Below are 18,674 nucleotides of genomic sequence, written 5' to 3'. Positions count from 1 at the left end.
TTATAGTTAAAGCTAACTTTAAAGGATCCTATTTATACTGATTAGTTTATTTTAACAGAGGCGAGTCTAAAATGAGCACAGAGGGAGGGCAGCAGCTACAGAGAAGAAAGAGAGTACAGGGGTAAACAGCAGGAGGTGGTGATGTGATCCAAAGCATACAGGTAGCTAAAAAAAAAAAAAACAAAGGTCAAAAACAGTCAAATCAAATTGAATAAATTTCCATTATTTAAAAAAAAAGAAAAAGTGTGTGTGATACATTTACTGATTACAAAAGCTATTTTTGGCCTCCCCCTCACACGCAGGAGGGCTTCACAAAAGCAAAGCAATCTGGGATCTAAGCTACTGAACAGAAAACTGGCATGTTTACAAAGTTCTGTGTAACAACAGAAGTATGTTGCGTGAATAAAGATGACAAGCAGGCTTATGTCAGCCACATGGAAACAATGAAGTGTTGGTTTGCGAAGATGAGCTTGTGTGCGAGCGAGCTGGGCAAAAGAGCGAAACTTACTGCAGCCGCTTTGTCTTTGAGTTTGTTTTCCATTTTTCAATCGGCCTTCGGTTACTTTATCCAGCTGATTGTTAATACTGAGCATGACAGTCAAACAGTGATGTTACTTATGTGACTAAACAACAGTTCGACCCAAGAGGACGTGCGAGAGCACAATGTTATCCAGTGCAGGAAGGAATGAGGAGCTCCTCTGACAGGCTGCTGAAATCATTCGCTCCTTGTATTAATATATACAAGTACCACATGTGCTGCATTATCTGACTTGATTACATTAACGATTCCTTCACTACGACCATCATGGGCTTTGTAAGTGATTTTGAACCTAAACTCCATCTTTTCATGGGACCACATTCAATAACAGCCTCAACAACGACCCTTCCTACAAATGTTACTAGTTTCCACTGAGATTGGGATTTTGTGAAGATTTTACTGGTTCTTCTACTCTGACTCGTATCATTTTTATCAATTCAGTACTTTAACAAACCCCCATAAAGGGAAACCATAAAGAAAGCAGCTAACAGCTAGCAGGAACGGGGCGACCCAAGACTAGAGAAAGTCAATGACATTCAGTGACTTTAAGCGACTATGAGTGCAGAGTTAGCTTGGACTGAGGCTTTAGTGTAAAATGTCATTTAGTTTCAGTTTGAATTACTTCAGTTTTAATCAACTAAGTATACGGTGGCCCTGAGAGGCCAAACGGATTGCAACTTAAGAAAACACCAGCAATAAGAAAAACACTGCAAAAGGGGGAGACAATAACCTGACGGACCAGTTCCAGGAACCAAAACATGCTAGGTAAGTGTGTTTTAATCTCATGATTCATATACTACTGGATTTTTAGGCTAATAGTCAGGCTAACACACTGACCTCTCATCTGTTCTTTCCTCACAAAAATGATAGATCCTCCACTTCACTGTCTCCCAGCGCAATTCTTAGCATATTTTGGTTCCTGCAACTGGTCCGTCAGGTTATTGTCTCCCCAGAAACAATTCCCTTGTGCTTTTGGAAATATGTTTTTTCCTATTTCTGTTTTTGGTTTTTTTTTCTCCTGTTTCCGTTTTTCTCATTTCCGTTGTGTTTTGTGTGCTTTCGCAGCATTTTCTTATTGCTGGTGTTTTCTTAATTTGCAGTCCGTTTAGCCTCTCAGAGCCACCGCATAACTATGAAACGATTATAGTAGACTAAACTATAAAATGTTAAAATCCACACGCTTTACAAAGCTTCTTATTTTCCTTAATGTCAAATGTGGAATGTGTCCATATGTATGCTCTTTCTCCCAAGTGTTGATATTTTGTTACATTTTCATGAGAAACAGTGAGAATGGGAGTTAGCTGTTTGTCAGGGCAGATTAAATCTGCGCGTCTGACCTTACTGCGCAGGAAGATTACTTTCGTTAGATTACTTCAACTTAGATTACTTATTGTGGTTATTTTTAATCGTTAACCTACGTTTGTAAAATCAGTAAAATGGTAAATGGCCTGTATTTATATAGCGCTTTACTAGTCCCTAAGGACCCCAAAGCGCTTTACATATCCAGTCATCCACCCATTCACGCACACATTCACACACTGGTGATGGCAAGCTACATTGTAGCCACAGCCACCCTGGGGCGCACTGACAGAGGCGAGGCTGCCGGACACTGGCGCCACCGGGCCCTCTAACCACCACCACCAGTAGGCAACGGGTGAAGTGTCTTGCCCAAGGACACAACGACCGAGACTGTCCAAGCCGGGGCTCGAACCGGCAACCTTCCGATTACAAGGCGAACTCCCAACTCTTGAGCCACGATCGCCCACAGTAAACAAGGTGTGGGCTGCTCTGGGCTGTTTAGCATACACATCCTACAGTAACTATAGCAACGAGAAAGGAAACGCAAGCTAGCCCTCTGACAACTGTGCCTTTGTGTCCGTTGGACTTTTTGCTAGATGTTTTGACAGACTGCTCATGTTTGCCCTTTACAAGCGAAAAACTTTCCTGGCAAAGCGTATCGTCAGAATTGAAGGTAGTCGAGTGTAACCGCAGTGCTTAACGGTTAATTCCCTCTGCCACTCTGTCTATACCCAGGGTGCATCTCTGCAGCAAGTGAGAGACAGCTGCCCTAACACACCAGCTCGAAGCGAGGCGGATCTATCTTCCCGACGGCTAAAAGTGTGAAATATTTAACTTCTTTGGGTTCTGGCTTGGGCCAAAAAAAACAGCAACAAACAAACAAAAACGTTTTGCCATCGTATAAACGCTATAATCAACTGTTGGTCCAATACTGATCAAACACTGAGTGAAAGAAAGCACCAAAAAGAAAGAAAAAGTGCTTCACTGAGTGCGAGTGCTGAAGTAACTTTTACGAACCCCCCAGTTGTAACACGAGCGATTACATCCCCCTCAACCAGTTTAAAAGAACTCTGGACCTCGCTTAAATTTAAAACGGCTCTTAGTGGGGGGAAAAGTGCATCATTTACATAACAATATTTTACGTGTAGCAGTTGATAAATATAGACCGTGCTCTTTTACTCACAAGGGGCGTAAAACATGACCAGGGCAGCAGGATGTTCCTCCAGGAAGCTGTCAAAGGACTCATCGGACAGGTGGAAGACCGCAGAGTCTGTCTCTGACCAGGGGACTTCAGGGGTCTTCGGCTGGGGGGGCTGAGGACTAAAACAGGAAGGGGGGGGGACAACAAGGGCAACAGAGGTGAGACTGAAAAGCAGAGACAGTCCAGCTTATGTGTAATCTGTGTAAAGAAAAATTAAATATAATCAGACACAGCTGCAGCCCACACTCCACCCAGTATGTCACAAAAGCGCACACGCGCACACACATCTGGACAAAAGCAGCCCCACCTTTGTGGGTGTGGTGGAGCACACTGCTCCAGTTCCAAGAACGAGTGGCTACAGCATAAACACTCACTGTTATACACGGCCCTCCTCTGCCGCATTTCCTCATCGTTACACGCTCTGGCCTGAGCCAGTGCACTGAAGCCAGCGAGGCTGATATATTTAACAACACCAGAACAGTGAAAACCGAGTGCTAAAAACAACCCTCCAGCAACGTCAACTATCTAATACACAGCTGTGATATATAAAAAGCTCTGGATCAAGGTTTATCAGGGAGTGATAACACTTAAGATTTATCAGACGACATCTTTTGCTGCTCAGATATAATCGCCAAGGATACCAACTCTTACCTCTCCTTCTGTGTCCACTTTTTTATTCTTGACACTACACTTTCAATGAACAAATTCAGACTGCGCACCAAGCTGAGGTCAAGAGACTAAAGCGGAGCGTACAAAAGGAAGGGGCTTCACTAATTCAACAGAGTAGCTTCAGTACAGCTTCTGACTGCAACCCCCAGAATACTTGTATTCATTACGGCAGGTGTAGGAATCCCGTCAGTGCAAACAGCAAAGGGCATTTCTCAGTCCAGTGAGAAAAGAGCGCAGAAAGCTACTGAGGTGGGTATTAAAAAAAAAATCGGAGACAGCTGAATCTGAACAAAATGACAACATTAACATTTAGGATGTGAAGTTTGACTGATAAATGAGAAAAGAAAAATAAATCAGCGGCTAAAAGTGCTACAGGAAGAGGACAATAGACTCTTCTGGAAAAATCTCTGAGCACTGTTTACTTCAAAAACCCCTTTTTTCCCGTTTTCGTGCAGCATCTCAGATGAAGAAAAAGAAAAAAAAAGTATGACACGAAAAACTGCAAATGTAATGGTGCTTGCAGGAGAGGCTTTTTCCACTTTCTTTCTTTCTTTTTTTTTTAAACCATATGGAACATATTCCTGTGAAAATCAGCTACGCTGGTGAAGGCAGACAGACTCTCTCCTGGAGCCTGCTTCTGCTCGAGTTAAAAAGATTTCCTCCCCACTGTCACCAAGTGCTTACACACTCTGCTTCCCTAAAATACTGTAAACTCTTACTTTTATTATGTGAAGCGCCTGGAGACTAGCTTCTACGTGCTGTGGTGGTTGTGTGCAGCACATTTAAGGACATGATTAGTTTAAAATTAATTAGATTTAATATATTAATTCAGTCATTTCGTGCATATTCAGGTAACAGAAACTTTTTACTCAAATATAAGCTGCAATTAGACTTTTTAGCCAGCTGGCTCACTGCTTTTAAATCAGTCTCTGAGTCCTAAATAAACAAGTTAGTCAAAGTCTAGGAGTGGAGATGGTGAGTTCTGCCTCTGGGCTAATAAGAGCCCAGAGGCACACGGAGTACATCCCCTGCCTGTCTCGCTCCGTTTCCTGCGATAGCTGTGAAAGCCTTGCTCTATGCCCTCTGGCTGCAGGCCTGTGGACAGTTGCGACTTTCCTGCCAGTAAGAGACGGAGGGGTTACGGGCAGAGTGTGAGCCAAGGTGAGAAAGAAAAATGAGACAGGAACGGAGCAGGTGTAGATTGATGACACTGTGGCAAGGTGAGTCAGGGTGAGCAGAGAGGAGAGCGTTTGTGAGAAAGAGCACAGCAAAAGGAAAGGGTGATGCCTGACATTTAAGATGTGTTTGTGTGCTTGTGGTGGGGGGGTACTTGTTAGAGGCAGAAGGTAGACTTGAGTTCAGAAGCTTCATCGTGTCGTTTTTATTAGTTAAAACTCCTCCGGGCGTCTTCAAGCCTCTGCTTGGTCCTACTTAAAATCGTCAGTAGATGAAGTGACAGGGACCATACTTACTTCTTCAACCAGTCTGCGATGTCCTTGGCTGTGGCGCCGTAGTTCTCGTAGTGGTGAAGGAACTTCCCCTTCCTAAGAGACAAAAGGAGCATGAAAACCAGATCGTCTCTGAAAGCAGACTTCAGCAACGGGCAGAATGACGACTTGGCAATGTGAGTTTGAAAACCACTGCCAAAGACGTCTGTGATTTGATGCTTTTTGTAAACATAACAACTTGCATTACAGCAACATTACTGCATTTAATTTTAAAAACACACCCCACCCAAAACATGCCTTCTAAAAACATGCCTTCTAAAAATCATCACCAGCAGTTCTTAAAGCTCAGCTCAATACTAATGGTCAGTGTGTTCAGTATGCTTTGCTTTTGGACTTATGAGATGGAGGAAAAAACCTTATTTTAAGGCAAAGTCTGCAAATCTTTTAAGCGGTTTATATCAGATTTATTGATTCTATGCATGCGGTATTACTTTGATAATAATGCCTCAATAAGTGCTGGTTTCAGTTATTTGGAAAGAAACTGACATATAAAACTTGCAAAGGTTTTTCTTTTAAAAAAACGAACAAATACTGAACTTTTGGATGTTTTTGGATGTTTTTCAAGCTAAAACTGAGTCAAAATGAAAACAAAGACTTATTTTCTGGGATGCATCTTTTGATCAGCAGTTCTTGTTAGATGAGGCTGAAACAACATCTCAGTCAGGACTGAAAAAGTCGTGTCGCAGTAATCCAGGTCATGTGCGACAGGATCTTAAAAAAAAACAGTTATGATGGCACCGAGTGTCTCTGACAAAGAGCTGAGTCGGGCCTTTCGCAACCAGTTCAAAGCCAGATGTTTTAGAGAGCTGCGCCTCTGACAAAAATTTTAACAAGATTGAAATTTCTTTTCTCTGTCTTGAAGTTCAGCTTAAAAAGTGCACATAAGGAATGCAAGTGACCCGACGTAATGCATTTGAAATGAGCTCGAGGCCTCTCTTCAGCCTCACAGTCTGAAAGACAGATTCAAAACCTAAGCAGATTTTCTTCATAGCAATGAGTTTATCTACTGCATTCACCGTGACTAAACCAAGGCTGGGAAGCGGACATGGCGGCTCAGCCCAATGTCGAAGGATCAATGTGGGTAGTTACTGGCTCTGGGCAGGGTGATTTTGAAAACACAGAAGGTGGTGACGACTGCAGTTACAGCTCCCCAAATACAGAGCGGACACTATTAAAAGGTGATACATGATTACGCTCTGTGGATTTGGAGCTTAAAACTCGCATCTTAAGTAACCCGACTTCTGCGGCACAGAGTGGCTGCTTGGAATTCAATCAGCGAGATTTATGACCGACTCTATATTCACTTGCTTTATCTCTGCTGCTGTAAAGTACACCGAAACCTTGTAGAAAGAGAGGAAATTTTAAATAAATGTAATTTAGCCAACAGTCTCTAGCATTTCCATAAAAGGACGCGGCAAGGACAAAGGAGCCGAAAGACTTCCAGGTTTTTGTTTGAATATTCGACAGGAACTTGAGGTGTGCTGTAACTCTGGGGGAGTAAGCTTTCTTAATCTGTGTAACTGAAAACCTAAAAGACCTTGAAAACTTGGTCTTGCAAACGGGTGCAATGGAGAGATAACTCCGACGGTGCTGATGCTGATTTACCCTGCAGTGATTAGCTGCTGTTTATCAGTGAGGGGCTCATTACTGAAGCCAATGGGCTCGGATGGTCGTTAGCTAGCCGTGTGCTGACACTAATGCACTCGCAGCTAACGGACTGGCTCCGGCTCAGCTACACACAAGTGTGCTGGTCATGCCCGTGTACCTGCATACACACAGTACACACACGAGATAGAAAGAAGTGCACACAAACAGGAAGAAGGCAAGAGCACACACACACACACACACACACACACACACACACACACACACACACACACACACAAGCACTTAATCAGTCCCGGTCTAATTAAAAGGCCAGACTGGAATGAGAGAGTGTTTAATGTGGAAATAAGGATGATAAAGCCAGTGCAGGAGACATAAAGAAGCAGAGCACGGTGGCACCCCAGTAGCCTCATATTTAGGGCGTGCCCCACAAAACAGCGATGCCTACGGGCTTGATCCCCAGCTGACCTTCGCTGCATGACATAATTTCGCTGCTTTTCCTTCCAGGTGTCTATTGCATTGCAACAAAAAAAAAAAATGCAAACATATTTTTAAAAAAACCCCAAAACAAGCAGAGAACAGCGTGGGAGCACTTAGTTAACAACACTGTAAATATGTGGACAGTGCAGAGAGGCTCCAGCTGGGTGGGGTGGGGGTGGGGGTGTCTGCATTAACAAACACTATCAGTCACACTCTCTATTCCTGCTGCGTATGTGGCCGCAAGCTGTGATTTTGTGTGTCTATTCATATTTGGACACTAGCGCTGAGCAGTAATCTGAAGTTATCAGATTGCCAGCAGCATACATTTCTCCAACACCTAAAAGAGAGTGCTAAATCAATGTCACATGTGGCCTTAAGGTGTTGTTAAAGATAACAAAAAAAACTCTGCTACAGCATATTAAAAGCATTTACTTAGTCGACCATTTTAATAATTTAAAACGCTGCCTTTATTAGGACCAGAGGCAGTCTTTGCATAGACAACGGCGCTGTGTGAAACAATGCAACGGCTCGCTTCACATCAGAGGGCCGTGTTTGTGAAGACAGGGAGGCTGAAATAATGAAGGGCTGTCCAGTTTAAGAGCTAAACTTTACTCACTTACTGTTACAGTGCAGTGCATTGTTACAGGGCAAGCCGGTGAATTAGGCAATCAGAGTTTGTGCTTAAAAATTCTGCCTAATAATATTTTACTTGGCCCTTGAGCAGCGCTTAAAGTCCAAATGACCCTTGAAAGTCATAGATCTTCTCTACTACATACGCAAATGACTTTCGGGATCATAAGCCTTCCAATGACAGGTAACTACAATCTCACATTAACTAAATAAGCCCTGTCGAAATTGTCCAAAGAAACCTTAAGTTACTCAGTTCACTTTTTTTATTAAGACAAAGTAGGCAACGCAACATTTCTCTGTTATGCTTGAATATTAGCTTTAAGTGGACCCGTTATGCTAATTTTCTGGCTCCACATTTTTATTCTCGGACTCTACAAAAGAAGTTTTTCCATGATTCACAAACCAAAACCATCTTATCATGAGCCTGCACTCTGAACAACACATTGTGATTCATCTCCATTTAAGATGATTTTCTCCTGGTTGGATGCCCCTTACGGAAGAGGATTACGGCCACTAAAAAAAAAAAAAGTGGCCACGTCTTTTTTTTCTTCTTCTTTTCCAGAATCCTGAGATTAAAGAAAAAATTTCTGAGAAAAAAAGTCAGAAGTTTCTCAGAATTCTGAGAAAAAAATAATTTGGAGGAAAAAGTCAAAATTCTCAGATTAAAGTCAGAATTCTGACTTTAATCTGAGAATTCTGTAAAAGAAGAAAAAATAAGACATGCCCACTTTTTTCCCCAGTGGCCCTAATTCTCTTCCGTAGCTCCTCACAAAAAAACAAAACAAAATAAAACAAATAGGTGGAGCTTCTCTCTGTGTCTGAGATGATCATATTAAACATATTCTTGGTGTTTAACATGATCAACCACCTTTGTATCAGTATACATTGTCACAGTACTGCCCACCCTATGGCATGGCCACTGGGATGTGAAGGGTGTTGGACCTAAAGGGGCTACGGATATAAGAAATTGCCCTGAGGAAGGTAACAGTGCAGATCCTGGAATGAGCGACTGACTGATGGAGATTGTTCAAACACCACAGTGCAACACAGAGTAACATTTTTGGAAGACAGTTACTTTTGTTATGCATTGTCAACATGATGAAGAACTGCAACTCAAGATTAATGGGCTCCATGAGCTTGCCCAAACCTCTGAAGTGAAGGCTGTGAGAGTGGAAGCTGGGCCTCCATGAGTTCACAGTTAGAGCCATTTATCTAGTGAGACCGAAGCCCAAACTTCTTTGCATCCCTGGTGGCCAATATCTCTGTACCCTAGAGTGACGTCAGATGAATGATTTAGTGCCTATTTGCAGAGTGGTTCAGTGACTGTGGCAATAAATATATGTTCAAGCAGGACTTTAAACACTTTAAATGCCAAGAATTGTTTTTTTTTTGGTCAAGCAACTAATTATCCCTTCAGTTTTACTTCACTGCTAACCATACACCAACACCCATGTGTTCTCCTTATTCCCTGACAGTAGCAACCACCTCCTGTGAGTGTACATTTTCAAGGATGAGGCCAGAGGATCCCAAAGTTCATCAGAAACTTTCTCCTTTGCACCTGCACGAAAGAACTGCAAACCTTAAGGGGTCACCTTTGCAAGCTGCGAGTCTGCTGCCATCACACCTGCTTGCTGTTTAAATGGGCAGAGACTGCACTTTCTATTTGAAGTGGCCCTACTCTGATGTTTTGAGCTTTGTAAGTCAGGGACTAAGCCTAAAAAGAAACGGATGAGAGGACTCGACTCACTCAAAGTAGCAGAAGGTTGGGTAGCCTTTGACGCCGTACTCCTGCTTGAGGCCGTCGAACTCAGCTGGGTGCACATTCATTCCTGCTAGGACCTTAAGAAAAATGATATGAAAGGGAAAATGAGACATGGGCCATCAAAGATGTGAAGAAAATGACGGCAGAGAGAGAAAAGAAATAGCAAGAACATCAAACATCGAGACAGGTCAGTCGTCATCGGCGGGCTCCAAACTGAACAAAGACGGATTACTCCAAGTGTGAACTGCGAAACAACACAGGTGCAATGACTGTTAATTAGCAGGCCGTAATCAAACACCACCGCTATAAACTTCCTGCTGACTTTTTAATTGAAAAGACAGAATGTGATTTGTCTGAGCTATATTAAAAAAGGAATCACAATTTATTTTAGACACCCACATAAAGAAAATATGTGCAGGATCCCGCTCGGTGTACTTGATAAATGTGAACTGTTAAGCATGGTATGTCTAGCATAGCAGAAAATTACTTTAACTGTCAGAAGTACAATACTGTGTGAAAGTCTTGAGTAGGGATGGGTACCAGTATCCGGTGCCGTTCTGACATAAACGGTAGTAACCAGACCGAAAGGCAGCGCACATTTCGGTGCTTTATTTCAGTGCTTTTTTTTCCTGAGATGTCATACACTTTGGATTCCAGCCAATCATTTTACCTTTCCGAGGATAGTAGGCGGGCCAGGTACGTACGTTCTTTTAGAGCAGAGCTACAGATTAAAAACGCCCAAGGCGAAGCGGTCAAAAGTCTGGCTGTACTGGCTGGACCAAAGAAAAAGTGGAAAACAACTAAACATGAGAGGTTTTTGGACAAAGTTTGTGTTTTTTCCATTGTTTAAGCACTGCTTCCAGCCAAGAGTGATGCCATATATGCCCCATAGCTGCAGAAAAGGCTAACATTGTTATCTTTTTACAAAAAAAACAGCTAAACATGAGGTTTTTGGACAAAGTTTGTGTTCTCCATTCTTTAAGCACCGGTTCAGCACCGTTTAAGCACCGGCACAGTTTCAAAAGTACCGGTTTGGTACTGGTATCGGATAAAACCTAAACGATACCCATCCCTAGTCTTGAGCCACTATTCGTTTATTTCTATTTTTCTTCCAAGCAGCCAGGCTTTCTCCAGGGTTTCTACAGATCATCTAAAGGTTTTCTTAAGACATTGGATGCTTTTTCACTCATTTTCAGTCCAATTCTTATACCAGACTACTTTTAGAGGAATGTTGTTTTTCCTTTGTTAAGCGCCTTTGCACAGACCTACGAATCACTTCAGCATTAAACAGGCAATGGGGAGATAAGGCTGAAAATCAGTGGCAACAGGGCTGATGGAGTGATGAATCCAAAGTAGTAGTTTTGGTTTCAAATCATTGTCAGTCAGTAGACAGGCTCAACAGTGAGTGTCTACAGCCATCTGTAGAACACAGTGGAGGCTCTTTGTGGCTTAAAGCTCCAGAAAAAAAAAAATCATGAACTTGATGAAGTACCGCCAGATCTAGAAAGCACCTGATTGGCAACAGTGTCATTTTTCAGCACGACCTCAGTGCCGTGATCATCATGTTGATATTTTAAAAAACATTATTTGTTATTTACTGTCTTTATTATCATTCTCATTAACTTCCTCTCTCACATATCTAATTTATTCTTAGTGCTGATTGGCTGCCGAAGGCTCGCCAGATTGGGAAAAAAAAAAACCCAAAGAAGGTGGCGGATGGTGGTTTGTAACTGCCGTCTTGACCTCCATCAGCACCGATGCTTTTACAGCTTTGTTTATTATTAGACACGGGTTGAGCCATTTGTGGTTTTGTGTCTATTCGTCTAGTTTACCAGAACTAGCCAGCTCTCATTTCTAGCCAACTAACTGGCTGGTTCATGGTCGTCCCTCTCTTCTGTTTGCTTTAGCCAAGGATCCGAGCTCTTTTTGTTCCTCTTTCTCCTTTGTTATATTTCACATTACTAAAAGCTAGTTGAATGGCAGCATGGTTTAGCCTTCCCTTGAGCCATGTAACACTGGCAATTATCCCAAACACACTGCCAATGAAGTAAAAGCATACCTGGATAGAAAAAAGCACACACAGTGGGTCACTGTCAATCACGGACTGGCCTCCCCAGAGGCTGGACCTCAACATTAGTGAAGCAGTGCGGGATCATTTTGACAGAGAACACACATCCTAACAAAATGCACAGAAATGAGAGCTGGCTCAAGACTTCTGCACAGCATTCCATCTTATCATGTAATATTGTTTGGGGATAAAATAGAAAACATCATTATGTAACACGAGAGAATATTTTGTTTTTCAAAACGACCTCTAATTATATGCTGAGTAAAAATTAGCTCCAGATACAGTTGGCAACACTGACACGGTTGAGAGTCCCTAACTCCACTGCTTATGAGTAAAAAGTTCTGAAAATATTTCTCCAGTACAGAAGGTTATTTGATATAAATCAAACAGCTGGAGCATCCCAGGTTCCCTCTGTAATAAATATTGTACCAAACACAGCTCATGGCAAAAAAAATAGCGAGAGGAATGTGTATGAGTCATGACAAACTCTATGCCTTATTCCCTTTTAAAGGACGGTGCTCTGACAAAATCATGTTATATGTCACAACCGGTACTGAGAGAGAACACAGAAGAAACCTAAAAAGCTGAAACAATACAATCAAAACACATCCCCACACGAATCTGTGTTTTTTCAGCTATTTCACCCTGACAAGATGCAGAACTTCAGACGTCACCTTTGTGCCTTCCTGTGCCACGACACGGAGGCGAGAAATGTGCGATACGACTTGGCTGACCACCAATTCAGCATTCACTTATAAACAGAAGTACAGGCGCACTCCCTCACCCTATCTCAGCCTCGCACACACGTGCACACACCCAAACAGTGTACCAGTTCCCAGCTAAGAGGCTTAAATGTTCGCTACTCGAATGCATGCTTGATGATGAAACAAACATGCAGTTAATTATCTTTTCATGTGATCCTTGAAGGACAAGTGTTTATGAGATAATATTTTTCTCATGCAAACGACACGAGTACTGTTAAAAATAATAATTTAAAAAAAAAAAAAAAAGACTAAAGAAACTTTCCCACCAGTGATGAAAACTACAGGAAAAAGTAGTCAGGACCTAAATTAGTGCTGTCAGCGTTAATCTCGTTAAAATGACATTAACGTGGCAAATCTCTGTTAGCTCGTTAACGCTGCACGGCGTCAACACGTTAGCACACAGGGCGATCTGCGTTAACTCTCTAACGGAGATTTGCCGCGTTAATGCGGTTATGGCGTCAACGTCATTTTAACGAATGTAATTTTAACAGCACTACTCTAAACATGTAAATTATGTACATATAAAAAACATAACACGGTCTGCCGCTACAGCATATTCCTGTACATTGCTTAAAAATGCTAAAATCATTCGAAACATATTGCTGTGCAATCAAAACACAGGTAAAATCTTAATTAATCAGCAGAGAGAGGATAGGGACCTTCGAATTGCCTTTTAAAGGTCATCTGAGTTATTATGCTACTAAATCAACACATGGTGCAAAAGTTGATCAGGTACTGTGCCCGAGAGATCGTCTTTGCAGGAAACACAACCTGCAGGAAATGCCTTATTTGGTCTGTCTGTACCTTTTGCAGATTTCACATCCCTGACATTCGCTGCTGACACATCTCATTTAATGCGCGAGCATCAAAGATGACTGGGCTGCAGATCAGAGACAGGTGATGCAACACAACAGTGGGCCCACTGACTGAGGGGCAGATTTAGCACACTTACATATTTCCCTTTTGTCTCCGTGGCCGCTTGCTGAAAAATGGGCTGCATTCTCTTACAAACGCCGCACCCTGCAACCAAAATACAAAGGAGAGAAGCAGAGGTTATTACAGAGAACTCAATGGGAACACTGCTCTGACAGCTATATGATAATCTATACGACTGTCAAAAGATTTTCCATCATCTGCTAGGAGATTTTTCCCCCTGGTAAACAGCAGCTCTCAGTATGCTATCTGCTGTGAAAGATATGATGCACTGAGGATAATCGAGCACAGCGCTTGGAAACAAAAAAACAAAAAAAAAACAAAAATCCATGTGAAGTCTTTTCTATTGAACAACAATAAGAGGCAACAATTAACTGCGTGCTGAACAAAAACGACTGTTCTTATCCTGGCAAAGTGATCAGCAGGTCTGACGTTCAGACAGACGCTGCGGCTTAATTGTTTAACAATTTTGCCAAACAAAGAGCGACAGCGATAATCTGTTGCTTTATTTCTAGTTTATATTCTTAGAAAGTGAAACTAGTTTTTTTTGTTTTGCATGGACTGATCAATGAACAAAGCAAGTAATTTTAAGCAGTCGATAAAAGACCTGGCAACACGCGGGTTGTTTTAAAAGCGCTCTGTTATTTTAGAACTTTGCATCCGATTTGTGTTTGTAATAGTGGAGTTAACCAGCAAAGAAGGATCTCCTCAGTTGGAGTCCTTTTTTCTCCACATTATAAAAAACGTGTAGTACATAGAAAGATGAGACAGTTAGGGCTGTGCGATATGACCAGAATCTCATATCCCGATATAAGAATTTTATCGTCCGATAACGATATAAATCACAAAAATTCTACATTTTCTGTAAATTCTGTGAATCTCGGGCAGCTCGACTTGCGGGAAGTGTTTCCAGCTGCGGGTCATGTAGCTGGAGTCGAGTGTTTTAGCAGATGCATGAAACTATACATTTTTAGACATAAGTTGTAACGGCCGCCGTTTTCTTTGTGAGTATTTATCACACGGCGTGCTGCGGGGAAAAGCCTGTTCTAACGTTTGAGTCTAAGGTCTATTTTTTAGCACCTGGCGGCTCTTTTTTTACTTCTCATCCGTAAATAATCTGCTCTTTCAAGTGATTCAGTTTATTTTGAAAAGTCTCAACAGGATCTTGAGCTTTATTGTGAAAGGTTTATGTGGAACATAAACAAGCGGGCACGCGATGGTGTTACCGTCGTTGTTGCTAACGACAACGCATAAAAACAGGCGCTTGTCCGTCCGTAGTGTGGTTATATTAAATATAAGAGAAAGAGAGAACTTTAAGAAATTAATAAAAACTACAGTGACCATCAAAACCATGAAAAAATATTGCCGTAAACAGTTTATTTTGCGACACCACGAAACAAACGAAACAAACGATCGACGTTTTTATATCGTCATCCGATATATACAGTGGGGCAAAAAAGTATTTAGTCAGCCACCGATTGTGCAAGTTCCCCCATGAATTCCTCGTATTCCCCGTATTCCTCCATGAATCCACATGGTAGGATTTGTAAAGAATTTATTCGTAAATCAGGGTGGAAAATAAGTATTTAGTCACCTCAAACAAGGAAAATCTCTGGCTCTCACAGACCTGTAACGTCTTCTGTAAGAAGCTTTTCTGTCCCCCACTCGTTACCTGTATGAATGGCACCTGTTTGAACTCATCATCTGTATGAAAGACACCTGTCCACAGCCTCAAACAGTCAGACTCCAAACTCCGCCATGGCCAAGACCAAAGAGCTTTCGAAGGACACCAGGAAAAGTATTGTAGACCTGCACCAGACTGGGAAGAGTGAATCTACAATAGGCAAGCAGCTTGGTGTGAAAAAATCAACTGTGGGAGCAATCATCAGAAAATGGAAGACATACAAGACCACTGATAATCTCCCTCGATCTGGGGCTCCACGCAAGATCTCATCCCGTGGGGTCAAAATGATCATGAGAACGGTGAGCAAAGATCCCAGAACCACACGGGGGGACCTGGTGAATGACCTGCAGAGAGCTGGGACCAAAGTAACAAAGGTCACCATCAGTAACACACTACAACGGCAGGGAATCAAATCCCGCAGTGCCAGACGTGTTCCGCTGCTGAAGCCAGTGCATGTCCAGGCCCGTCTGAAGTTTGCCAGAGAGCACATGGATGATACAGCAGAGGATTGGGAGAATGTCATGTGGTCAGATGAAACCAAAGTAGAACTTTTTGGTATAAACTCAACTCGTCGTGTTTGGAGGAAGAAGAATACTGAGTTGCATCAGAACACCATACCTACTGTGAAGCATGGGGGTGGAAACATCATGCTATGGGGCTGTTTTTCTGCCAAGGGGACAGGACGACTGATCCGTGTTAAGGACAGAATGAATGAGGCCATGTATCGTGAGATTTTGAGCCAAAACCTCCTTCCATCAGTGAGAACTTTGAAGATGAAACGAGGCTGGGTCTTCCAACATGACAATGATCCAAAACACACCGCCCGGGCAACAAAGGAGTGGCTCCGTAAGAAGCATTTGAAAGTCCTGGAGTGGCCTAGCCAGTCTCCAGACCTCAACCCCATAGAAAATCTGTGGCGGGAGTTGAAAGTCCGTGTTGCTCGGCGACAGCCCCAAAACATCACTGCTCTCGAGAAGATCTGCATGGAGGAATGGGCCAAAATACCAGCTACTGTGTGTGCAAACCTGGTAAAGACCTATAGTAAACGTTTGACCTCTGTTATTGCCAACAAAGGTTATGTTACAAAGTATTGAGTTGTATTTTTGTTATTGACCAAATACTTATTTTCCACCCTGATTTACAAATAAATTCTTTACAAATCCTACCATGTGGATTCATGGATTTTTTTTTCACATTCTGTCTCTCACAGTTGAAGTGTACCTCTGGTGCAAATTACTGACCTCTGTCATCATTTTAGGTGGGGGAACTTGCACAATCGGTGGCTGACTAAATACTTTTTTGCCCCACTGTATCGTTATATCGAACAGCCCTAAGACAGTGTGTCATGTTTGCCAGGTGCCATAAATATATATATATAATCAGATTGCAGTATTGATTACAACGGTTTAGTATTACCAAGCAAACTCTAGTTTATTGAGCTATTCCCTAAACTGTACTCTCTCCCCCGGTTTAGACACCTTATAAAGTGAGTTAATGTAATATTTGAGGACAATAATAGCTACTCTTGTTTTTCCAGACATACTGTTTCCCACAATATGTGCAAGCAGGATAGCAAAATGAGCACTGCTTGTCCCAGTTATTGTGAGCTGCTAACACTGCAGGAACAACGTAATAATGCAGACTCACAGGGAGCATAGAACATCATGAGGACCGGCCTCTCTTCTTTCTTCAGCAGCTTCCTGAAGTCCTTCGAGAGCGAGGAGGGAACAAGAGATGAGTCAGGATGCTTTTCAGCAAAACACATGTATACACATGTATATACAACACACACGATAGCTTGATTCCTCTAATAGTATGCTCCATGTTGGATTTCTGAAATTCTCTCTCACACTCTTTGGTTTAAAATAGCAAATCATGACATCATCTGTTATTTCAGCTTTGTATTCGACCGTGTGTGAGAGTTATTCATCACATTAATCACAGAAAAAGGAAAGGGAGGACTTTCTTCTTTGGACAGCAGGCACATCAGCCCCCCATACCAGTTTCCCCGTTTTCATCATCACTTTCATGAGCTCAGCTACTTCCAAAAAACATAAAAATCACACATTCAGCACAATCTTTTGTTAACACATTCAACAAGCCTCAGGGTGAGAGCAGGCGATAACCAGGTCCCTCGTTCTTCAAATGAAAGGAGGGTTACTGTGTTATGCTCGCCTTTGTTTTCTGTTACACATGTACTTTTACAGTGGTGGATGCTCAGATTTCAAGCTGCTTTAATCATTTTTTAATCATCAGTAACATGGACATCTCAGGCACAAAGCTCTGGCTGTGAGAACAGAATTTTCCAGCTGCTATTTAAACCTTCTGTTTGCGAGGGGCAGCCAATCAGAAGACAGCTGGCTTAAAAAGAGTGTGGGGCTAATTGGAAAGGAGCTAATCAGCTTCTTTAAGACTGGGCTACAACAAGGTGCAGAATGAGACAAATATTTATTACCAGTTTCTCTATGTCTGTAGTTCAGGAGACTAAACGGATCATCTGCTAATCAGAAGGTTGGTAGTTCAATCCCTGGCTGCTAAAGTCTGCAAAGTGACCAAGTATCCTTGGGCAAAACACTGAACCCTGAGTTAATGTTAGAAAAGCGCTGTAAAAGAGCCAGTCCATCTACCATTACTACCGATCCACATCAACACATAAACCACGGTGTGAAAATAGGTATAGGTCAGGGATGAAACCACTGTGAGACCTTGCCCCACCTCATCGTGTGAACTATTCAGATCACCTGATGCAAAGCGTGAGCAGCCATTGAAGCACCTGGGAAGGGCTCTCAAGCTTGCCTTGACAAATCAAGTCCAGTTGTCTTCTTTTGCTCAAGCTCTCAAGACTATAAAATAAATAAGGATCATGCAAAGTGGCTATAGTCCAAAAACAAAGGTCTTTCTAAATTCCATATATACTTATCTAAGGATGAGGTAGCTGTTTGTGAATATGCTGGCAGTTTTTGATGATTTTGCAATCTGACTTGTCTGGATGAGAGCCGTTTGGAGGCTTTTAGGCTGTAAAGGCGGGACTGTGTGAGTGACCTCATGAACTACGCCGAGCAGCTCTTTGACGATAAAGCCTGTTGCTTTTTGTGTGCGGGGCTTTGTGTTGGTGAGATGCTGCAGTATCAGAGTCGGGGGGCTAATCAAAACTTTAACACAGACAAATGGAGGAAAGATGCAGCCTGTGCTTGTGAATCACAGTAAATGTACGTCCCCAGTGATGTTCTGGATTTCTTAAATGGAGCTAAATGGATATTAAATTAATCCAAAGCCCAAAAGTTTATTTAAATTGGTACTTACTTTTTCTGTCTCTATGTGGACGACATCTTTAGCCTCAGGGTTCTCCTCCCACAGTGGGGGCCCCGATGGGTCTTTCAAAAACGCTACCATTGACTGAATGAGAAAAAAAAAGCAAAGTCAAAACGACAGATCTGCGACAGCCTGTCTAAACAAAGCCAACAGTTCAAATCATGCAACAACTTTTCACTGCCACAAAATAATCCTATGGGGGTGAAAAACCAACATAAAAA

General features: G+C 42.2%; 1 protein-coding gene across 1 annotated transcript in view; it reads right to left on the bottom strand.

Annotated features, from left to right (window-relative positions):
• The window catches only part of pdia5 (protein disulfide isomerase family A, member 5), a 79,976-nt gene that overhangs the window by 25,629 nt on the left and 35,673 nt on the right, over nt 1-18,674 (bottom strand). The window contains exons 6-11 of the mRNA XM_004568970.3: nt 18,445-18,537; nt 16,789-16,849; nt 13,477-13,544; nt 9,678-9,769; nt 5,180-5,251; nt 3,021-3,157 (exon numbers count right to left, since the gene is read on the bottom strand). Of these exons, the coding sequence (XP_004569027.1) occupies nt 3,021-3,157; nt 5,180-5,251; nt 9,678-9,769; nt 13,477-13,544; nt 16,789-16,849; nt 18,445-18,537 (523 nt within the window). The remainder of the gene's footprint in view (nt 1-3,020; nt 3,158-5,179; nt 5,252-9,677; nt 9,770-13,476; nt 13,545-16,788; nt 16,850-18,444; nt 18,538-18,674) is intronic.

Source organism: Maylandia zebra, linkage group LG16, assembly GCF_041146795.1.
Source record: "Maylandia zebra isolate NMK-2024a linkage group LG16, Mzebra_GT3a, whole genome shotgun sequence".
Taxonomy (NCBI): Eukaryota; Metazoa; Chordata; class Actinopteri; order Cichliformes; family Cichlidae; genus Maylandia; species Maylandia zebra.
Note: the sequence above shows the minus strand (reverse complement) of the source record. Positions and strands in the feature narration are given on the sequence as shown.